Here is a 25,043-nt window from a genome sequence, read left to right on the forward strand (position 1 = left end):
ATAATGAGAGAGAACAGAATATTTGTTAATAGTTTCTGTTGCACAAATACAACAGAAACGTCTGTTGCATAGTTTCTGTTGCACAACTTTTTAAACACTATGTTGACCTGCTGTAAAAACAATGGACTCAAGAAAACTACTGTACTTAATACTATAATTTGATTTGCATGTTGGGGGGTTGAGCATCACTTTTTTCCATTCCTTACCATTAAAAGTTTCTACAGAAGCACTTGTTTTTTATTGTTCCCATATATTTACACTCACAAGCCATTTGCATAGCAGATTTATTGACTTGCCAGCATAGGCCATGCATGATGGAACTATTTCAGTATTAGTTCTATTAAGTTCTATTTAGTTCTATCTAACTATTTCACGAAAAGGTTCATTCAAGTTGACATATTTCCTCTAGTAGTACAGAAGATACACAGGAATAGAGTAGGAGTTTAATTACATTTTGCATTATGTTGTTACATGTAGACTGTAATCTCACATTATGTGTGGTGTACAGTTGGACGTGTGCAGTTGCCTAAAAGTAATTTGTGATGATTTCTGATATTTTGGAAGAATCAGAAGGAGATCACATACACATTGATTAAGAGAAAGCTGTGTGTTTGCAGTTTACGGGCCCAACAGGAGAAAACACACAGGCCATCTAATTTACAATGCAAACCTTTGTACAATGAACTGAAGTGTTATGACACAGTTTAGAGGGTTTTGAATTATTAAAGATACAACAAATCTAAAGAGGAAGTTGAAAAATTACCTTGAACATAAAAGTATGCAAACCTTCGCGCCCAGCTGTACATATTGTTGTTAATGGTTGTGTCAGGGCTGTCAATCAAGTACAATAGAGGCCGTGAATATTTGACTCCTAATGGATCAACATATACAAAGCTAAAAGTTCATTAACAGAGGGGGTCAGGGTGGTTGGATGGTACAAGACACATGACTTGTATCATAAGCAGGAAAGGCATCCGGCGGAAAAACTCATGACAAATCAACGTGCAGAACACTTTCCACTGTTGCAAATTTCGCTAATTTGTTTTGACACCACTAACCATGGCCTGACTGGCACAGGGCTCAACCGTGCAAGTGACTCGTGGTAGGAATGCAAATGGATTTTCCGCATTTTATGTGCACTTTGTGAATTATTGGATGTGAAGGCATAGTTATGGCCTTCGTGCTGCAGTTTCTCCGCTCTCTGCTCTCCCATGATCACTGTTGTCACAGAATAGCTGGTTCATCAAACAACAAAAAACATCAAACAACAAAACTGCCGGTGGAAATGCCGTGTGACTTTAGAAAGCTACTCTCCACAGTTCATTTCAAGCCCCGGTTACACACATTTATTAACTGTACTGTATGGGGTGGAAGGTGTTTTACATGCTTGTGCTCAGAGGCTACGTTATCTTGGAATTTTTCCCAGTGCTTCTGCACAGTGTATGCAAATAGTAAATAATTTTTATTTAAGTTGGTTATCATAGCTCTTTTTTCATTTACAAACTCATTTTTTAGTGAACAGAATAATTTGAGGCTAGTTGTTCGCCGTCTCAGTGCTGTGTAAGCAGAAAGCAGTAAGACCGCGGTTGTAAATCTGTCCTGACATTTAGCAAAGACTGATGTTATTTTCTGCAAACCAAGATGGCGTGACTGACTGCAAAGACGCACGCGTGCATGGCGCGCGAGGCCTAACACAGGTGGGCGGGAAAATGCTGCTGCGCCTCTACTCGGGTTTTTCCGGCAGCTGAAGCTGAGCTTGCGCGGAGCTCCGAGGCGGAGAGAGCAGCAGTTGGAACCCGAGAAACACAGCCGAACATTGGACGGAACAGCAGAGTGAGCCCATTTTCACCCAGTTTTCCATTTGGGGGACAGGGCAGGGGGCTGGGTTGGGGGCTCGGCTACAGAAGAATGAAAGAGCCCTCTTACCGGAGGGGGCGAAAATATGAACGGGCCCGTATACATTTCGTTTTTCCAGGGCCAACTGGAGTCTGTGCTGGAGCAAGTCGTTCAGCTCGCCGTTCAGGAAATAAGCAAGACGGTGGGCTCCAGCTTAAACGCGCTGCTACTGGAGACGGCCGTGAAGGAGCAAGAAAACCATCGGCTCACGCTTCAGCTGCAGTCGCGTGAAAACCGGGACAGAGCCAGCTCCGACCCTTCAGACGGCGGAGGCTCCCCGGTGTCTGGTAAGAACAAGGCTGTCAAGGCGGCGGGCGATGAGAGGGCGGACAGTAGTAGGACAAAGCCCGAGCAGCACGCCCCCGGAGGGCAGGGCATGGAGCCCGGCTTACCCACCGACACACGCCGGCTGGAGCAGCGACGGCGACTCGTGGGTAGGCTGCCCTTTGTACAACACGCTCTTATTCACGCAAACAAACACTTGTCCGGGCCACTCCTCCGTCTGTCTCAGCCTCGAACTGCACGCGAACAATGTGTTGCGTAACTCTGCCGTTTTAAGGGTTTATTATTAAACCTTGCAGCAGAGACCGAGAGGCCTGCCGGTGATCAAAACACGATTCAGGGGCTTCCCTGACATGTTGCGCATGATCAAGCCTCAGCCTGAAGACCCAGAAAATCTGGTGTCATTAGCATCATAGAGGCAAGAGGAGAGCTTGAAATTGTCAGAAGAACTTTTGAATTGGGGATAATTTGACAAGGATAGAAAATATAATGATTCCAAAGAGAAATGACGGTTATCTGCTGAGCAGCCAGGCCTTGTTTTCCACATATATATATGGCAGGTCTGGGTGACAAGTCAGATTACATACATTTACTTTGAAGCTTTTGACAAAACAGGTTTAGGGAAAAAACGTGGCTGGTCGAGCAGCAGTTTGAAAAACAAAAGAGAGTGCAGAGTTATGAAAAACACAACAGCTCAAGAATCTTGCAGTTCATAAATTAGGATTTACAGCCTTCCTTGACATGTCCACTTCAGAATTTGGGCGTTGTGGTGGTGGGGGGAGTTGGTGGGCAGATGGTACGGTAAAAGAAGCGACAGACTGCAGGACAGAGAGAAAACAGCTTGTACATGTCAGAACTGTAGATTGATATTGAGACAGATGCCTGCAAGGTTTAATCGGTGTCAAATTAGAATAGCCAAGGTGTTAAAACGGTGTAGGTGGGTGTAGCGTGAGTTGTGAGTACTCAGCTACTCAGTGAGTGTCCGTCAGTGGCTTTATGGGCGTGACGTCACGGCAGGTTCATCCCCCTGAGCAGAACTGAAATGTTTTGCCTCTTTAACTACCAAAAAAAAAGTGTCTCCATGAGTGTTGCGTTATTGTTGCTATTGCAGAGAATTAAGCCTCTGGCATGAGTTTGGACGGAGTCCTGGAGTGAAATTTTGAATTATTACATACCTTTTGGAAATTTTCTATTCTGGTGCTGATCGGAACTAAGACTAAACTGTTGTTTGAACATAAGCAAACCCTGAAGAACGTTTTGTCTAAAAATGATTGTGTAGTATTGTTTAAATCAGATTTTAATTCAGGAAAGTCCTGCACACTGTCAAGCTGATACTGTAAGGCTAATATTTATTTAATCATAATGTTTTGTACTCTCTGACCTTCATTTAGGTATCTAAAGACAACATTACCTCATTCCACCTGTCTACCTAAAGCCACCCACAATTATCCAATCAGAGAATCACAATAATCAGAGTGGGGGACCAGGATCTCCTTGATTAAACATCAAACAACCTATTTGCCAAAAGAAACAAATATCATTAAAAAGAAGTTAAATCTGGCTAGTCATCAGAGGCCAACTTTGTGGAACCTGTTTTTTATTCTTATTTTTTGTACCAGTGTTGCTACCGTGACTTTCACTTTTTGCATGTTGTTGTCTTACGTAAAATTTTAAGTGAAGAATACTTGTGTTTTTTCCATTTGGTGACAGAGGTTTTGGCAGGAACTGGGGTCTGGTGAAACTTGACTTCTTAAGGTTTGTTTTGCAGAGCAAGCAAATGAATTCTCTGCTACAATGTTAAACATTGTTTAAGTTGGCAAGTTTAACTTTAATTAGGAACTCTCTCATTGAAACAGTTATGCAAGTTTATTGATCTAAGCTGAAAGACATCTTACATCAGTAATTCCTGAATTGAATCTTTTACAATAATAGGTCAAAGGTCATGCCACTTTGTGATGCAGAAAACTAGGCTAAGCTTTGACTCTGTTAGTTCAGTGTGGAGAAGACCAAATGATGGAGAGAGAGGCTGAAAGAAAAATTTCAGTTTTTGTTTTAATCAAAAACCAAAAAAACGCAGCTGCAGTCTAATTGAACATTCACACTTACATTGTTTCTGTGGCAGCTGAAATTCACAGTCAGTCAGACCTGGAGATGCAGTCATGTGCCTCCTGTGAAGTACAGCAGTTCCAGACCATGTCCGCATCATGTCTAACCATACCTTTCTTTCTCTGTTTTGAGATTCAGACTAAAATTGGTGTTTTCACCCCCGTAACCAAACCGATCTCCAGAATGTATAACTTACAAGCAAAATTATTTTTCTTGACAGTCAAAGAAGATTTGCTTGTTCCCTTATACTTTCATATTGTGGGCGACTGTGTGCTATATAAGTGCAGAGCATTTAACATATACTTCATAAACTTTCCCTTATAAGTTCCCCAATACTTTGTCCTGTGACAGAACCAAATTCCAAAATATTTTTTCTGCTCAGTATAAAGAATTCATGTAATGGACCTAATAATGGGACACTGTTACTTTCTCGCTTGTTTTCTGAAGCTTGCTTGATGGTCAGTCTTCGGTGCATGCTCAGTAGGAGTAGATTCCCCTGTTTTCATGTCTGTAAATGGATTGCGGTAATTGCAGAAACAAGCTGGTATGGACGTTTGTTGGCGTGGGAGTTTTAGAACACATCTGGCTTGTAGACAAATTCTCAATAGGAGCTAAGCTACTCTGCAGGGGAAATTTTAAAAAGGCTTCTATTTGTGCAAATATCCTCTGAAAGTATACGTAACAGCTGGAGAAGATTATCTTGATTCTAGAAGAAAGTGAAGCAAAAAATTGTTCACTACTTCAAGCTAGAACATGGATTTTTTTTCTGTCCGCTCTGAACCAGACTCAGTTAAGCAGGTGCTGTATTTTTTTAATATTACCATCCCTTAACCCGACAGCCACTATAGGCTTACCCATTTACTGTTTATTTGCATATTCTAAAATTAATGTTACCACTATTATTATTTTATCAGGACTATCTATAAATACGTCGGTTTATTTTACGTGACTACGTTCAACCTACGTGACTGAGCCCCAGAATTGTCAATACAAATTTTTAAAGTTGTCAGATTTGGTTAAAGTAGATTTAGTTCCGATAAGTAACATTTCTGTTTTATCTTTGTTTAATTTGAGAAAGTTGCATGTCAGCCAGGATTTTATATCAAGGAGGCAGTCAGCGAGAGAGGAGATAGAATGAATGAAATTAGGTTTGGTGGAGATGTAGAGCTGGGTGTAATCCACGTAACAGTGAAAGTGAATATAATATGTACGAAAAATGTGACCAAGAGGGAGCATGTAAATGATAAAAAATAGGGGACCCAGGACAAAACGTTGGGGCACACCTGTGGTGAATGGGAGTGGGTGTGATGTGAATGATTTTAACTGATTGCGGGATTAGAGATATTTGAGTGATGCCAATAGCAAGAAGTCTCAGAAAATGGAATGTGAAATGATATCAAATGCTGCACTCAGGTCAAGCAGAATGAGGATGGACAAAAGACAAGACCAGAATCAGCGGCCAGAAGGAGATAATTAGTAATTTTAAGTAAAGCTGTTTCAGTAGAATTCAGAGGGCGGAAACCAAACTGGAATTGTTCATTAAGAATATTACGTGTTAAATGGGCATGGAGCTGAGAAGCAATGTTTTTTTTTTTTTTTTTTACAAATTCTTAGAAAGAAAAGGAAGATTGTAGATACTGACATTATTGAGGTCATTGGGATCTGCACCAGGCTTTTTGAATATGGGAGAAATGGCAGCTGTTTTGAGAGGAGAGGGAACAATTCCACTGATGAGAGAGGAGTGAATTATGTGTGTCATGAGAGGGGCAAAGAAGGAAACAGTTGCTTTAACAAGAACAGTTGGAAGGGGGTCTAATTGGCAAGTTGACGATTTGGATTTTTTGTTTAACTTAGAATTTCAGCAACGGAAGCATAGCGTGAATAAAGAGAGGAAGTGAGAAGGGACAAGTGCGGGAACAGAGAAAGATGAATTTTGATGATTAGGACTAAGCTCTTGATGGATATTCTTGATTTTATCAGAAAAAACGTATAGGAGTGTATGACAGAAATCATTGGAATACATGTGTGAAGGAGTTAAATCAGGTGGTTTTGTGATATTTCTGAACAGAGAGAACAAAGCCTTTGAATGATCTTTCTACATTCTAATTAATGAATCCAGTATAGTATGCACAGTGAGAGCTGTCTTTCTGTAGAGTCGATTAAGTTGGTGGCCTTTAGCTTTAAGCACTCTTAGAGTGGGGGTAACCCAAGGCAAACCATCAGAAAGTGTCTCCATATTCATTTCCTTGATGTTATGGTACAATATAGTACGTGGTGAATTGCTTTTAAAGAATTACAGGTTAACATTGAAAGCTATCATCATATGGTCCAAAAAAGGAACAATATCAGCCCTGCAATCAGCAGGAGCAGTATCTGATTAAATTAAATTAAAGTGTGTCCTTTTGAATGAATTGGAAAGTTGACATATTGCTGTAGTCCCAAACTGTCCAGGCAGGATATTAAATCCTTGGTAAGGATGTTGCTGGCATTGTCAATATGAACAAAAAAATAGAAGTGGAGCCAAAGGAGCTCAGCAGCTGAGTACTTGATGATTCCAGCCACAGCTTAATGGTGAGTTGGAATGATAGCCCAGAAGAGCACAGACCATGGCTAGGTCTTACTAGACAACATGATTAGGCTAAGCCCTTGCTTCAGTAACATTAAAGTTCTGCTATATTCTTTTACCTTGTGCCTAAATAGAAGTGGTCTCCTTGCATCCTGTTCCTGAGGTCAGTCTTCACCTGCTGGAAGTGAAGACTTGTCTTTTTTAGTAAATTCTTTAAAACATTGTTTGAAACCCATGAGGGTAACAATTTGGAACTTAGGCTACCATGGGCAGTGTGATACAACCGCAGGCTAAATGTAAGGTTCTTTAACAAGTCTGGCTCACGCTCAGATTGTCTGTATCTGCTCCTGTCTGGTTCACCTGCAGCTGGCGTTTTACCTATAGCCTGTATACATGTGACACTGATGCTTACCATAACTTGGAAAAGCCTGGGTGAAGAATCAGTGACAATAACGCGGTCTTTCCATAAACTGCGGGTTATGTTTGAATTAAAAGCGGTATTCTCAGGTCAATCTCATTATTTTTTTCACATATTCCTGTTTGTGTATTTGTTTTAGCAGAGCTGTCAGAAGCAATTTTAGGTTTAAGTAGAACAGACATAGGAAGAGGCACCTTACAGACTCCCAAAAACTACACTTTGAATACAAACCTTTTGACTGACATAAAGTAAAAGGTTTAGTTTGACTTCAGTTTAAACATAATAACAGTTTATTTGTTACAATGTTACAGCATTTAGTGGATTTTTGATCACTTGTACTCACAATAACCGTATGTTTATCAGATGTAGCACTAAGGTAGAGCAGATAAGCAGTTTTGTGGTTTTTCTGCTATAAGAGAAATAACTCCCTTATAACTGTAACCTGTTTTTGTACCTTGGCTTGTAGAGCTGAAGCTATAGTAAAGAAGATAGTGCATAATAACAACCTTAATGTTTATACGACCTAGCTGGAAATGATTAAAGAGCTGGCTATTGCATGATAATAGTGTTTCTGTTATTTCATTCTTTATCAGTGAGCATAGACTAAATAACAGAATCTGCTGTCTATATAAACTAGGACAAACTACAGCTTCCAAAACGAAATCAAAACCACTTTGAACAATAACCGAACATTACAGTATTATCCTGATGAAGGATTTACTGCAGGACTGCTGGCTTTGACTGACCTAGGCTCAACTTGGTGTAATTAATAAACTGAGATGTATCATCATTCATTCCTGTCAGTAACAGTGAATCTGCTTTATAGACTCAATAATATCTCAATTTGGTTAAATTTAAAACCACAACAATATGATTCTACTGGCATTAATCCCTGATTTGAATTTTGAAAAGCATGAACATGAAATGAGTCACTATCACTCACTGCTACCTGTATTCCTCTCTTTGCTGCTAATTGGGAATTAAACTGCCAGGCACAGCAGGGTCCTCCCTCATTTGTGGTGGCAGCAGCTGCTATGTAGTCTCAGTGAAATCATCAGAACTTTCTTAGTCCCCTAGTTTTAAGATCTCTGGCACATTAGGTTGCATGTTGCATAAAGTGCTGCACATACAGCTTTGCATAACTTACAACTTTAGCTTTAAGTATGTGAATATGTTCAAATTCTAGCAATTTTGTTTGATTAATACATAGTTGTGGATTGGAGACTATGGGTAGAAATCATTTTTTTTTCTAATCAAATGTAACTAACACTAACAAGCACTATGATTGTTCACTCAAGTGCTGCTAAGTTTGAATGTACCGCAGCTCTTGGCTCCCTCTTCCTCTGCCAACATAAAGCCTCTTTTACACACACACTAAAATCCTGATCTTCTCCAGTGTATGTGAGAACGAAAATACCTGAACGAGATGGTCCAGAGATTGCTTAGTCTTTTTTCTGCAAGCCCCCTAGTACAAAGTCTGGCTGTGCATGAGTAGAGAATGCTGCTCTGTCCCAAATTGTCAGGAGGGTTTAAAGTGAGTGAATGGGCGTGCTGATTATTTTTCTATCAGGTGGCTGCCACAGCATCTTTCTTTTTATTTTTGATGATGCAACAGATGCTGTTTGTGTGTGTGATCAAAAGGTGCCAGCATTCCTACACACATACATATGCAGATAAACCACAACATTAGATAAATCTATACAATCAGAAAGCTGACAGTTTGCCATGTGTTTATTGAGGTCATAATGAGTGGTGGAGTCAAGTGGTCTAATGTTTTGTCCCCCTGATCCCCTTTAAATAGGGTGACCAAAACATTACAACACAACCTTATTATAATGCACTCCAGTATATAAAAAATAAAATACCTTGTCAATGAGTGTTTTTCTAACCACCTATTTGTGTTGAATACATAACATAAAAAAATCTGGAGATATCCGAACATTTTTCCCTTCTATCTTAAATAAAGCCCAGAATTGAATCTATTTCCCAGACATAAATAGAAGGGTGCAGTTAAGGAATTGTCTCTTATTTCCATAGATTGCAGGCCAGAAAAGACAACAAAAAGCAGACTAATTTTAGATCAGCTTGTCTGTGTGGGTGTCTTCTGTGTCTCTCATGAAGGTTGATGAAGGTGTAATTTATTATCATCCAGCTGTCTGTGGTCTGAGAGCTCTTAACTCTCTCAGCTAGTCTAATTTATGTCTGCTAATACAGTTGGTCTCATTTAGTCTCTAAATGGATGCAAAGCCTAATATAATTATATTCAGATTTGGGCAGTTCGTGTTTCATTGCGTTCATATTTTAATAAGAATATTGAGGTTCAATTAGGAGATTTTGTTTTTGCTTTTTTAGTTGCGGTAAATGGAGCAAATACTGACGAACTATAGGCCTATTGATAGATATACTCGGAAATGTTGGAATGTTTTAAAATTAGCAAGCAATCCTGGTCCAATCTCTCAGCTGTGTGTTTTCTGTTTTGGACTGTTTGTCAAACTAAACAAGGTATCTTAGATTACTTTGAGACAGTAGTATTATTCTAATGTATTTTATGCTTTATGTTGTTGTGACTTATGTCCTTCAGATAAGGACATAAGCAGAACATAAGATGTTGCCAGAGTTTAAAAAACAGTTCCAATTCTATCATATCAACTCTCCATTTCTATCTCTTCCTCTCTTCTTCCCACTGTCCCTCTTTCCTTCACAAAAGCAGGTGTATTAAAAAACTGAAAATGCCAATGAAGAACAATATGCAGATGTGTCTCCAAGGTTCCAGCTGGCTAGTGTAGCCCCTCTCTCATTCTGACAGCAGACTAATGTTCTGCAAAACATAGTTAGCTTTGACAATAAACTGCATTAAAATATGTCAGTATTTTTGATCTAACTTCATTTGAAGAGATGCTCTCACACACTTCAGCCACTGATTTGAGCATTTATAGCATTACCTTGTATGTGTCTTCCGCACAACACCTGTTCATGCTTTGCATCATGTGACCAATGTGATTTTACTGCTTTGCTTTGACACTAGTGTGATGTGTTGCTCGTTGACATCTGGGTTTGCCTCTGCCAAAGCAATTTATACTAAGTTTAGCAGTACTCCAGCTAAACGTGTGTCTTTTTTCATCCACTCTCACTCACTTCCTCTGCAGGTGGGGGGTGCTGATCTTTCTATATAAAGGCTGCAGGAAGGCTTCTATAATTGTAGTGTTTAAAAAACATTTTGATTGAAGCTTTGGTGATTTGAATGCTGCGTTCTATTAAATTACGATATTTATTTGAAGACGGTTGATAGTTCTACCCTAAGTCAAACTATTACTCTACTGCAGAAAAGAAAAGAAAAGAAAAGAAGAATTTCGATTAGTGGATGAATGGATCAACAGGAAATTATTTTAAACTATTTTCATACTCAGTCAACAACATCTCTTCTAGTATAAACTGCTGATACCAAACCTTGTTTCAGCTGCTGAATTGGGATGATTAGCTGCATTTGTTGCGTTCCTGAAAATGCATCTTTGGGTTTTAAGGCTGTTTGTCACACATTGGAAGTTTTCATCTTGACTTTGCGATATAATACAGGTTTTTTTATTATATCATAGCAAAGTTTTAATTGAGAGAATCTTTGTGATACATCAGGTGGAGCCATCCTTATTGTGTGCACATCTATGCACTTGTTTAACACACCGTATAAGTTTTAAATACATATTTAATCAAGTTGTTACCATAAACAACCTATTTTAGGAAAAAAGAAAAAGTAAATAAATTAGTAAATAAAAAGTAAATAAAGAATCACATCCACATATCTTTCTGGAATTTTTTTGTCCACAGCATGACACAGTGGTGTGGGGTTTTGCATGAAAGACCACGTAGCTCTCCAGTGCTGTTCATCTTTAAAACATCTGACACAACTCGCCTCTTGGGCACAACTTTTTCTGGTCCATATCTGATGTTAATTAAAAGACTTTATCAGTGTAACAAATTTTCACAAATTATTCTGTGCCATGGTGCTGTAAAAGAGCCCTGTAACGAGGAAGCTGTGGGTCATATTTGCATTATAAACTTAGACCCATGAGTAAGAAGCATAGACCAGTCAACAGAATATGCTTCTTCACACTTGTTAAACAGCGCTCGATACACTTGTGTTAATGGATGGTGGTTGTGTAATAGCTGTATATAAAATGAAAATCAAATGAACTCTTGCACCTCCCAGCACTAGTTTACGTCAATCAACACATGCACAGAACAGAACAAGACAAGTTAGAAAATGACACGAAAGCTATTAAATTCAAATTTGTAGATAATAAAACTTCTAATAATGTAGATGTCTGAATCTAGTGGTTGACTAGGTATCAGTGACTCAGTTTTACCTCGTTTTCCCCCCTTCATTAATAAACATTAGGTACATGGTGATATTTATTGATTGAAATTCCACATTGTCCTCTGAAGGTTGTACTTTGAGTTTCAGCTTTATTTGTATAACTCCGATTCCCAACAAAGTAATCTCAAGGCACTTTACATAGTAAAGCCAGGATAATACAGATATTCAGAGAAAACCTAACAAATCCCCTTTGAGCAAGCCCTAGGTGACTGTGAGAGGAAAAACCTGACAGTCACTTGGCAGAAATTTCCAGCAGAACCAAACTCAGGGTAGGCTGCTCTCTCCCTTGAATGGTTGGGCTGAGTGGAAAGTGGAGACAGAAAATAAAAAGAGAAACAAGAAGCAACAACAAAACCAGCAACAGTATATTGGAAATACACAGAAAGGTACAAAGAAAGGGAGAAGCACAGCTACAGACGAAGAAAAGACGCAAAGTTAATATCACGCAGTTCTGGCATATAAATAGAGGGGGAGGAGAGAGAAGTGGAGGAGCTCAGTGCATCAGGAGGGTCCCACACCAGTCTTAGTCTATAGCAGCATAACTATAAGTTTTAAACCTACACCTAAAAGTAGAGAAGGTGTCGGCTAATGTGATACAGCACTATGAGACAAGTTGTTTTCACATCTTGTGGTATACTATCACAAATATTGCAAATTTCCATCTGAATGGTTTTCCCATCTCTGTTGAAGTACGGCACACATCCACTTCCATAAGTCTTTCTGTAGAATTCACCTGTGCTGGATATAGGAATGTTTTACACAGAAACATATGAGATCATGATGACTCAGCCTGGATCAACATTAATACATCCGAGATTTCCTCATTTCCATTTATAGAGAATGATGACAGAATAATGTCTGAACGAAGGTGTGAGATTGTGCACACGCATCAGTGAGTGTAGTATAACTGTGGTCACTAACAACATATAGGTGGGCTTTCCATGCTAATAAAAAAATGTACCGAAGTAAATAAACCTTTTCACTATCATTGTTGTGATTTGAAGCTGCTCCTGAGCTGGATACTGTCCCACCGGCAACACACTGGAATGCATCTCACACATGTGTGGCATTAATTTTTGATGACGTGCACAACCAATGCGGCGAATCATAGTTAAAATCCTGTATATCTGTGCCCTTAGCCTGCCTTTACTAGACTCTGTTTACTGTACTGATTCACTAGGATCTGACGCATAACACACTTATGTAAGATTTCTTAATGTCAGAAATTGGTAAAGAAAACTAATAAGGTAGCAGATAGAAGCTAAAAGATGGAGACATAGGAAGAAGTACACTTGATGATTGTAGCTTGATTTACATTCCATGTAAATAGAATGTAACATCACCTATGAAATGTAACTGAATGTTGTGGCATGTTGTATGTTGTGGCAATGCAGACCTCATCAACTGTGATGAGTCCATTTGGCGATTTTGTCTCAAGTGGTTCGGATGGTTTCTCTGCTTTGGAGAAATTTCAGCAAACGTAACTGCTGTTCATAAGCCATTAGGCTGAAACCTTTTGACCACTGTCTGCCCACTCAACCACTGTGAAGTAATAAAATTATAGCTAGTTGTTTTTTTTTTAAGCTGCTGGGCTAAGACTTGCTTTAGAGCTTCGCTTTCAAGAGTGTGTGAGGTAAATGGATGAGATGAGTGTTTGGAAGGGAATAGGGAAACACACGGCAGTGTTTCCCCGAGATCTATAAAGCAGGGGAGTACTGCTACTGAAACTTATTTCATGGTTCATCAATATTCACAATTAAATGTACAGTAACCAAAACTAATTTTCTACACAATTAATCATTTCACATAGCACTGTTACTGTTTAGTTTGTCACACTGGTGTTGCTGTATAATTTTAAGTTTGCTTCACAGTAAGCTCGCAGCTCCTAATCTGTACCCACATTGCACATTTGAGTGCTGTTTGATGCACTTGGATTTTGAAATCTGAGGCATTTTTATATTTCAGACAGTGACTCAAGGGAGGAGGAGACAGAAAAGGGGGACAAAGTCATGCTGCTACAACAGGGGTTTTCAACTAGTGGTCCGGAGTCCTCTGGTGGTCTGTGATGGCATTGCAGATGGGTCCAGGCCATGTTTTCAATAATGCAGTTTCACTGCAGGAAACACTTTTACCTGTATAGTGGCCAACAATGAAACTGTTTTACACCAGATTAACTTTTTTATTAAAATGATTTGAAAAATTGAAAAAATAAACAGTGCCTTCCCTGTTTGGGTGGTGAAATAGCCTAATTCTGTGTGAGAGATATGTGCTGTCACTTCTTCATCACTCACCAAGGTGCTTAAGTAGTCTAAATCTCAACTCAACACTAATATATAAAGATTCTTCCATTAGTCAACCAGCTCTGCCAAGTTCTTTTTATATCTTTGGGGCGACTGTGGTGCAGGAAGGTAGAGCGGTTGTCCACCAATCTCACAATTTTTGGTTCGATACCCGGCTCCTCCGGTCACATGTCGAAGTGTCCTTGAGCAAGACACTGAACCCCAACTTAGTTGCTCCCGGTGAGTGTTGGCCGGCTGCATAGCAGCTTCCCCATCGATGTGTGATTGTGTGTGTTAATGGGTAAATAAGAAGCAGTGTAAAGCGCTTTGACTGCCAATAGGTAGAAAAGCGCTATATAAGTGCAGAACATTTACATTTACCATATCTGCTCTTCTTACAAAAAAAAAAGCAAATTCTGTGTTTAGTTCAGTGGAAGTTTGGTAACTGCTTTCATTGCTAACTCTTAATTTTTTTACTTTAGGACATTTCAAGGTGTTAAAATACCATACCCCCCCCCGTCTCTCTCTCTCTCCCACAGACCAGCTGAAGTCAGTCATGGAGCAGGTTCTAGACTTTGCAGTGCGTGAGCTGACAAAGATTGTGGAGGCTTCGTTTGACGACCTCCTCCTGGAGATCACCAAGATGGAGCGAGAGCATCAGCTCCTGCAGGACAGACTGGGCAAGAGCTCTGAAAGAACAGGGGGAGTTGTAGAAGAAAAGGGCAGAGGAGGAGCTGGGGTTAGGCGGAGAGGATCAGAGAATGACTCTGTGTCTCCCAGTGGTTCTGAGGATGCCCGGGAGGACCACACTGAGGTCACAGTGCCCAAAACGAAAACCGAAGCAGATGGTGAGTGAAAGGGAACGGGTCATGTTTGTATCACTTGGTGTAGCTTACTGTGGACACCTTAAATACTTAAAAGTTTTTATGGAGTAATTGTTGGCACCTTGTTTGTTTTCAGAGGAGAAGCTAAATTGTTAGAAAAAGTTTATACATTGAGATTGCCTAAGCTAATATCTAACTGCTTTTTCAATACCTCCCTTCTTTTATTTCCAATCCCTTTTAACTTCCTGCCTGCCAACTACCTACCCAGAATCAGAGCGCCCCCCGGTCCTCTCAGTCTCTCAGGACTGGGTTCCGATCTTGGACAAAGTCTTTGGTCAGAAGTGGTGCAGTGATGTCTGGCAGATCAAAGAGCTTGCTGGGGGAGAAAAAGATGGAGGAGGAGGGAATAGGGGTGGGCGTCCTCTGGGTGTGGAAATGGTGGAGCCTTCTTCTGTGACCCTGGGGCCCTCCCCATCTTCCCTCCAACAAGATCCCCGCTGGACTCCTTTGGAAGACATGGAGGTGTTTTCACCTGATGATGAAAACGTAGCAGAGAGTCAGAGGAACACTGAGACAGGTACCAACACTCCTCCATATTGTACCCTAGCTCTATAGCGTAGGAACTACAAAGCTGTTGACCCTACACACTCCCCCATAGCCTGACATTCACCTCTCCAGAATGGTAACTACTAGTTGCAATCGTTTCAGTGTTCATACAGACCATCTCCTCTGATATATTCTCTCTTTTCTTCGATGGTGGCATAGAAAACCCACTGCCAACTAGAAGTTTGGTGGTGTAATTGCAGCAGGATGCAGACACACTAGTGCACAAGTATAAAAGAGCTTTCACCCAACATGAGGAATCAGTGCACTTTGCTTCATGGCACAGTGGTTTGTTTATGCTGACATAAACAATTATGAATAACCACTGGGCTAGTAGAGAAATGGGCAGCAAGGCACAGAGGTAAAAATTGAGGAACCCTGAAATGACCTTAAGTGACCTCAGCAGGAGAGCTGTATAATGGAAACAGATCCTACTCAAGCAATATGTGTCAACATCATATGTTTTCCCCCCTCAGTAGTTTTACAGACCTATGACTTTAATTAGCACAGCATGTTTTTTCCTTTGAGCCTGTAAGTTTAAATATAAACATCATCAGCTCGTCATTAAAACCTGCATTCGGTTTTACGGTGCTAAGACAGCATTGTCTTTATTTATTCAATAAACTGATATTTACATGTACTTAACTTTATTGGTATTTTATGATAATATTTATTTGTTGAAATGCATCAAATTGCAACCATATACTTATTCTCATAACTCGTGGATTATCGGTCTCATGGAAATTTTAGGGAACTGAAATAGATTGTTATAGTAGGACATAACAGTTCTTAAAGAAGAAAATGTTTCAGTAGGAATTAGCATGCACGTTCTGCACTGTTATGAAGGGAAAAGTAGAAGATTTGGAACCAAGTACAAACCTATTTCACACTGCACTTACTTACTGCAGTAGCCTTATAACTAACTTATTAATACCGTAGTCTCTTCTGTTGCGCCGACTCGTTAAGATAATTTGTCAATCTGAGTTGCCCCTTTCGCTGACGGACCAAGGCTGACTGACGCCGATTTATCTGAAGTGGGTGGAATGCTGCCAACAGGGGTAAAAAGTACCGATGACTGTGTGGGACTAGGCTGATGGAAGCTTACCGACTGCTCCATGTTGGCCAACAACATGGCTTGGATTGTTGGCCTATTGTGACATGGCACTTAAACTGTGCAGTTCACCTGGCCACAATGATTATGATAATAATTATTAATATTATTATTAATATCATTTTAAATTTTTTATTAAAGCTCATAGATGTCCATGCAGAGTCCCCCCCAACCCTCATGGATTCGGGAAGTAACAAAATTAACATTATAGACCGTTGGATGAGAGAGCAAACACATGGGCTCCATCCAGCGTTGTGACTCTTGTCTCCCCATTTTACTTCCTGTTCTCTCTCTCTATCTAGATAATTCAGGCCATCGTTCCTCAGCCTCAATGCTTCACCGTCTCCTGACTCTGCCATCTCAGCTGCTGGAAGAAGATGACGAGGATGCTGCCGCCAAGGAAACGCTGGCCGCTCTGGCAATCGACGGTATCAATAACTCCCAAGACAGCATTGAACAACCTGGACAGACCTGCCCATCGCCCCTGACAACAAGGGAGGAGGAGGAAGATGAGGAAGAAGAAGAGGAGGAAGAGGATAAAGGAAGGAAGGTGAGGAAGTACAAATGGTTTCATAAACAAATTATGTGAATGCACCATACAGCACATTTTCAGTACAAGATATAACAGTTAAGATGAAATCGTTCAACTTTGGTAAGTGGCAGGATTGGTCGGCTTTAGCTCAGATTTATTCTTAGCCTTTTACTTGTTTCTGCAGAAGAAAAGGCGAAGGGTTTGGTCTGAGTGTGAGGAGTGTGGCCGGAGGTTCAGTCGGATGTCTCTGTTGAAGGCACACCGTCAGACTCACATTGCTGAAAACATCATTACTGACACATCATCCCCCTCATCTCCATCTGGCAGCACTGGCTCAGCACTGCGCTGCTCAGAGTGTGGCAAGAGGTTCTCTTCGGCGACCCGTCTGCACAGCCACATCCGGACCCAGCACCATGGGAACTGGGACTTAACCCAGCGGGATACATAGAGAAAAAACTGGAAACAAAAATTGGATCATCACAGGACAACAACAGAATCAAAATACAAAACATACCAGGGTCATAGATAGCACCTCAGCAAGACCAGCATCCACACTCCAAATCAGAAACAGAAGGGTATTTCAAGAAGCAGGTTTAACATACTGAGGTTAAACTTTAACTTTAGGTTGGGTTGACAAACCCTGAGAGGGGAAAATCAGAGTTTTCAGTTCGTGAAAAGATGATCAGAGTCAGTTCATTCTCATCAGCACATGCTGTAAAGAGTAAAAAGCAGAGCCACTATTTTAATCCAGTATAACAAGACATATTAATAAAAAAAACATTATTGTGGATTTATCTTTTAAAAAGTAACAGTAGTACAAGGTTTCTCAATCCTTGTCTTAATTTATGACTGCCGTGCTTGTTTACAACTATCTGTGCACTACCCTCTGCTGATTGGCTAAGCACATCTGATTCAGGTAATCAGCAGTGGGTAGTGCAGGGCTAGTTGAAAAACAAGCAGGGCAAAGATCTTTGAGGACCAGTATTGAAGACCCCTGCAGTAATGAAAGCTAAGGAATTTACAAATTAACATCATTACATTTATTCAGTTTCATTGACTTTATAATAGGATTTATTCATTTGATAAACTGCTTAAATCAAAGGTGGTGGTTGCATACTGCCTGTAGCAGCAGACGATAAAATTAAGCATAAAACACAACTATATAGCCTGTGTGGTCTACACATTGTAGTTTCTGTCTAGCTCAATGAAGGTCATTGCAAAGCTGCAACCCTGGATGCATTTTTTATTTATTTTTTTTAATAAAACTGCATTTAGGTTAAAGGTAACTTTAAAATATAAATTTAAACATATTGCTCTAACAACATTTTATGACTATGCTTCAGTGTGTAGGCCCATTAAATTCAAACTGAAATGCTATCAAAATATTATTATTAATATTATAATTAATTAATTATCATTAATATTGTAATGATAATTAATATTAATTAGGTAAACAAGACATTTCCTTAACTTTTATGATCAATCAATCAAACACTGATCTTTCCTCACATAGAGGCTACAATATTACCCAGTGTGAATTCATCTTCAGCTCAGAATAAAAATCTTTCCACCTGCTAAATAGAACAAAATGTGAAGCTTTAGGAGCATGTCAGGAAACATACTGCTATTGAACAGGTTTGTTTCACAGCGCAATATACTGCAGTGACTTACTTAGAGCCTTGGTGATCTCCATTTTTGAAACTGAAAACCCAGAGTTTCCTTCAACTCAAGGTGAACAAACTGAGTTGTCACTAAACTTGCTTCCTGAAATACCACATAGAGGTGACAAACTAAAAATATGCAAATGAAATACCCCGACTCCTATTCTAATGTGACCTTCAACACTCAGATAAACAAACGGTACACAGAACATCAACTGTCTTTACGTGCAAGAAAATATTCTTGCTACTCATTGCTGAACTGCTTCTCTCTCTGAGTTTACTGAGGTATATTTCTCTTGCATAAATATCTATTATTATTATTATTATTATTATTATTATTATTGTTATTCACACAAGAGGTAGCTGAGACTTCTTCTCAGACTTGCTGTGTACAGGATGTACAAGGACGTCTTTATCTTGTAAATAATAATTAGTTAAGACAAATATCTCATGATTATGAAATTTTGTTTTTTAATTGTAACTTATATTGTAAATTTTTCTAAATTAGAATATTTCATAATGTACACAAGCTCAGTACAAGTCATTGTGGACAAGTCTCTCTCCCCCTCTCTCCTTATACCTTAACATTTATATTTGACAAAACCAAACATAGCTTCTCTGAAAGAAGGTCACATTGTGGATTATTAAATATGACCAGATGGAGTTGGGGTCTAATAGTTTCTGTTTTGGATTTGTTTCCAAGTCTGCACATGTGCAGATTCATTCATTCAATTTCAGACCCTGTCTCCTTTTAAACATTGAATTTACATTTTCTTCATAGTATCATAACATTCACGTAGCATCTTAGGTGTTATTTTCAGCAGCAATGTCCTACATGAACACCACAACATTCTGTAGAAGTTTCAACAGTTAATAATAAATTAAAACAAAATACTTGTTGACCCTGAAACAATTTGGAAGAGTAGATCTGGAGCATAACCAAAACAAATGTTGCGTTTGGGTGAAATATATGTCTCAATCTGATCCAGTATAACAAATGGGGTACAGACTGCGTCCAGAGACAAGAAGAATTTGACGGTTGCCTCAGATTAGAGGCAATGAATGGGGGGAAAAAAACACATAAAAAATTGACAGAATCTCTTCCTGCTGTACATCGTCCTGTAAAATATCCACAAACCTCCCTGTGGACAGAAAAGCTGCAGGTGAGTTTTGTTCCCAGCAGGTGGTGACCTTTTTGTTCTCTTGAAGAAACTTGTTGCCTCAGAAGTCAAGACAGTCGGGGCATTGTCCACTCCCTCATTGGTGGTGGTGACGATGATGATGGTGTTTTTTTTGTGTCATTTTGGATCTGTACAGCGTGGATGGTCACTCCCACAGGAAGAAATAACTCTTGATTTTTCTACCTGTTTGTTTTCAAAGTGCCCTTTATTGTTTCCCTCAGACTAAACTTTCTCTTTTTTAACAGTTTGGATGGCGCATTTTTGTCATAATGTTTTACATTTTTTTGAGGATATTTGAGAATTTACAGTGTCACTACTTGTACAGGGAGATACACTTCATATGTGCATCAGTGGCACCACTTGTTTGAACTTGAATGTGAATCTCAACAGTTTGTATTGTTTTTACATTAGTTGTACAGTTTTTACTTTTAAGACAGAACTGGTGATGAAACAAGAGAAGAAAGCATAAGGAAGTTTTTTTTAAATCTGTTTACTTCTCTCCTTCTTCCCTTTCTTCCTTCCTTTATGCCACCATTGTCCCTTAATCCACTTTGGTTTATTAACCTCTTATGAATACACAAATACCTCCTGACAAACACCACGACACAGGTTTTCATCTGGAAAATTTTATGGTAACGTTTTCTACAACAGTCTCACTGGCTTTAATTACTTCTTTTGTTTACTTCAACGAATGTGATCTGTATGGAAGCTAACTTCTGCCATAAAGGAAAAAAGGTCCAGAAAAAAAATGTTGTCTATCAAAATTATTAGTAATAGTAAATTCAAGAACGTGTTAGAAATAGATACGTATACATTTACTAAAGCAGGACTATAAATAAATTAAATGTTTAATATCATTATTTAATGATGCAAAAAAATCTCATTTTTATTTACTATCTGTAAATGACTAATTATTTGTATGATGATTATTAATAATACTGATTGTGATTTACTGCAGTAGGATTTCAGAATTTTAAATCAGGATTATGAGATATAAAGTCAAAGAAAATCTGTGGACTAATTTATGGGTCTGAGGTCTCTTAATCTGATCCATAAACATGAAATCTGGACATTTGCTCTTTGATAGGGAACTTTATAGTTGATGTTTTGCAAATCATTTTAAACCATGTTTTAAATGTAAGTGCTAAAAACAGCACATATCAGATCTTGAAATTGAGAATTTTCAGAAATAAGTGCTCACTTTTAATTTGACGCCAGCAAAACATTTCAAAAAAGTGGAGCACGTTCACCACTGTGTTGCATCACCTCTTTGTGTTTCGGAACTAAAGCGACCAGTTAATTCTGATTGATCTAGAATTTCATCTGCTCAACAGTTCAGGGTCTCCTTTGTCATATTTTTCATTTTATAATGCTCTAAATGTTTTTAACCGGTGACTGGTCTTATTTGTACAATGTGTATTGTTCAGCATCAATGGTGCCTTCACAGATGTGCAAGTCAAATGGTTCCTCTTAAGCTTGGAGGACACAGCGTCCACGATTTTCAAGTTTAATTTCAAATTTTTGACTTTATAGATCTGAAGACAGTTTTTAACTTTTGCACCAGTCCATTTTGAATGAGCTCTCATTTTACACACAGTTCCACTTTAGTGCTTTTTAGTCTAAATCGCCATTAAAAGATCTTTGGGGCTGTCAAAAATAAAATACATCAACTACCCACATATGTCAGTCCACATTTATATAAAATAGTCTTCAATGTGAATATGGAGGAGACAAAATGAAAAACAATGGCTGGGTCCTAAATCTGCCCCGTCTCACTATATAGTGCATTGTATAGTGTTTTTACCATTTTGTAGTAGTGTCCAAATATTGAGTGTGTAAATCTGTTCACTATTACGCTCAAAACGCTGATATTGAAACAAAAATGCAAAGTGCATGGCATTCACAATAATTTTACTTTACAGTCCCAAAATGCAATGATAAAATTACCATCGCACTGTTCAACAGATGTCAGTGATGATGTAGTGTGATGCTGGTTAGTGTCCAAAATCTTTATTGACTGCTCACTATTGAATGAACTATTTAGTGTCTAATATGTCGATGGTAGATTTACAGCCAAGTCAATCAAAAACTTTCTGCAAACCTTCCACACTTGACCATTTACTATTACAGGATTTTAGTCATTCCTACCTTTCCCTCTCTAGTTGTGCTCTTAAAGGGCACTTTAGTACACTGTACAACTGTCTTTATATTTTGTAGCATTCATGTGACAAGAAGTGGAGAAATGATGGCTTGAGAACATAGTAAGAGTAGTAAGAAATCCAGATTAATGTCATATCTAAATATTGTTTTCTGCTGTGCTATACTTCAGCAGAATCAGAACTATTTCCATCATTTTCATGTTTGTTTTCCAGCCATTCACAGCAATTCTGTTTTTACTCATTTGAACAAATATTGATAAGCAATATGAAGCATAAACTGAGTTTGTTTTTATGTAGGAGAAAATCAGAAGAGAGCTTGTTCCTAACTGCTTGGTAAATGTTAAAAAATAAATCAAGATGAAGTGTAACAAAAATCAGGAATCAAAAACTTGAGGTGGGTTTGATTTCAGTTGATCATGAACCTAGTTATTCTACTTTTATTTGCTAATACAATAATTTCATGCTTAGTTTACTGTTTTTGCTTGAACAACTAAAGCGTCTGAATTACCCAACCATTTTTCTACAAATGTCAAGCTTTTTAATTTTTTCTTTACATTCACATACCTCATTTGTCTTGTACAACTTATAAAGTCTTATATTTTTGTTTCCTCCTTCTACACAGACCTTAGTACCTCAGATGAATGGCTTTAATATAGAAAAGTAAAGTGGATGCGTCTCAGTTTTTTAAAACCCTCTAATAAAAACAATGACAGCAAACACAGGCAATCTTCTCAAGTGTGAAGGAAAAATAATTTTTAAAGTTTTGACTCGAGAAATAGAAGCCTATTCAGTGCAGGACAGTGAAAGCAGAAGGAAGAATTATAAATATTCAAAATAAAAGCATCTATTGGAGTTTCAACAATGGGATACTGAGTAAACATTTCTAAACTTCTAACTGCTATAATTGTTTTGACTTATTATGAATATATATATATATATATATATATATATATATATATATATATTTTTTTTTTTTTTTATTTATTTTTTTTTTTTCTTTGTAAATCATGATTTTCCCTGTCAGAGAAGGGCTTAATTACTGACCTGAAACTATGTTTTAGGGAAACATTTGTTTGGCTTTTCTTGATTTATTGATTCTGTCTTAAATCTTGTTTTTAAAGTCAGTATTAAAGTAAAAAATCATTTGTTTCAGTTTGGTCACTTTGTCATTTATGATTCAGTGATTTTTGGGGTAGCTTTTTATGATTGGCAGTTTTGCCAAAAACAAACAAACATATAAATGCCCAATACGTAACTAATAAATTGTTTTTGTCACACCTGAAGGTTAAGTATTTAAGTGCCTAATTTGAAAAATCACAATTAAAAAGCTCTAATCAAACATGCATAACACTGATAAAAAATATAAAATGTAAACCACAAGTAATGTAAAATATATGTCCAAAAGCATATTTCATTTTTACCACTGAGACGCATTTAGATCATTGAGGTGTAGAAACAACAAAGCTCATCACATTTCTTGTTTAATTTTTTTATTTTTTTTTGCCAGGCTCTGTGTGGTTTCCATGTTGAGTGATTACATTATTTCAGTTCAACCTCTTTGTTAAAATTGTATGCTCTGAAGGGGGGAAGATTGTGAAATGGGAATCAACTCTTCAGTCAAAGAAAAAAGTAGCAAGAGAGTTTCACTGGGAGACCAGAAGTAACTTTATCTTGAAATAAAAAAAACATTAAGTCCCTTAATGAAACCTATTGTGATCAGTTTGTAGACGTACAGCTGGAGTTTATAAGACTTTGTGCCAGGGTTCCTCGGGGAGTTGCTCTTATTGTGTGAAGTTCCTTAAGGTCCTCTTATTGTGTGATGCAAATGTGGGAATAAGGGTATGAAAGGGATGTTTCTGGTGTGTAAAAAGTTTTCTCAATTTAAATTGTATAACTTTAAAACAGACTATGTTTGTAATGATGCAGGGAACGTAACTAATGTTAAAATGCTGTTTTTGTTGTTGCTTTTTTAAGTTGAAAACCTATTTTTAATTCTTGTGTAATCTTGATGAACTTACTTGTTCTTGTTTGTTAAAGAACATTCATCTTAGCGTTTGGATTTGATGCAATACTTTGGATCAGTGTGACCTTTTTGTCTTTTAGCACTCGAATAAAACCAAACATAAAAGGGTTACCTATTTAATAATAAAATGTTAAAAGTGCTGGAGTTTAATAGTGAAGGCAGGTCAACATTCAATGTGAAATTAACTCCAATTTGTTGTGACTTACGACCTTTTCGTGACCAATGTCAGCTTGAGTGAGATATTGCCAATCTGTAACCAGCAAAATAGTGAATATTCACCGATGTGTTTGGCTGTTACTTTGTACCAGTGTTGGTCACAGCTGCACTGTCTGAATGTCATTTAAGCCAAGTTACAACTGTCTACCATGATGATATGATAATACAATACAGAGTACTTTTTAATGTTAAAATCGAAACAAAACCAATAAATGTCGAGAACTACCCAGGCAGGCCTGATGAGTTTTATTTCCTCTCTGCTAACGGAACATAGAAATTAGATCTTCTTTGTGTCACCAATAATTAATTCAAAAGGTGACACTTCTACGTTGAGAAGTACTTTTGTAATATATCTAATTTGGATTTCGTACATCTATCAATTTTCCGTCACCTATCCAAAGTTGGGTTGTGGTGGCAACAGGTTCAGCAAGGTAGTCCACACGCCCCTCTCTCAGCCGCTTTCTATAGCTCCTTCTGGTGGATCCCAAGATGTTTCAAAACAATACGTATAATCTCTCCAGCATGTTCAATTCAATTCAACTTTATTTACATAGCACAGATTCACAGCATGGGCATCTTAAGGCACTTAACATAGACATATGTAGAGGACACTAAACAAATTGCCCCGTGAGCAAGCACTAGGCAACAGTGGAGAGGAAAAACTCTGTTTAATGGAAGAAACCTCCAGCCTTGAAAACCTAGTATGGGAGGCAGTGGCTCAACTCTGAACTCCTTTCTGATATCTGAACTTCCTACTAGCTGGGTCCAGCCACCCTACTAAGATCATACTTGTGCCCTACCACGCTACTTGTGA

General features: G+C 38.3%; 1 protein-coding gene across 1 annotated transcript; it reads left to right on the forward strand.

Moving 5' to 3' along the window:
• Window positions 1–1,758: 1,758 nt before the first annotated feature.
• Window positions 1,759–24,459, forward strand: si:dkeyp-113d7.10 (uncharacterized). Its single transcript, XM_067476102.1, has 5 exons — window positions 1,759–2,330; window positions 14,459–14,767; window positions 15,012–15,320; window positions 16,760–17,007; window positions 17,174–24,459. The coding sequence occupies exons 1-5, from the start codon at window positions 1,943–1,945 to the stop codon at window positions 17,435–17,437; spliced, it is 1,518 nt and encodes a 505-aa protein (XP_067332203.1). The 5' UTR covers window positions 1,759–1,942; the 3' UTR covers window positions 17,438–24,459.
• The last annotated feature ends 584 nt before the right edge of the window (window positions 24,460–25,043 follow it).

This window comes from Channa argus, chromosome 15, assembly GCF_033026475.1.
Source record: "Channa argus isolate prfri chromosome 15, Channa argus male v1.0, whole genome shotgun sequence".
NCBI lineage: Eukaryota > Metazoa > Chordata > Actinopteri > Anabantiformes > Channidae > Channa > Channa argus.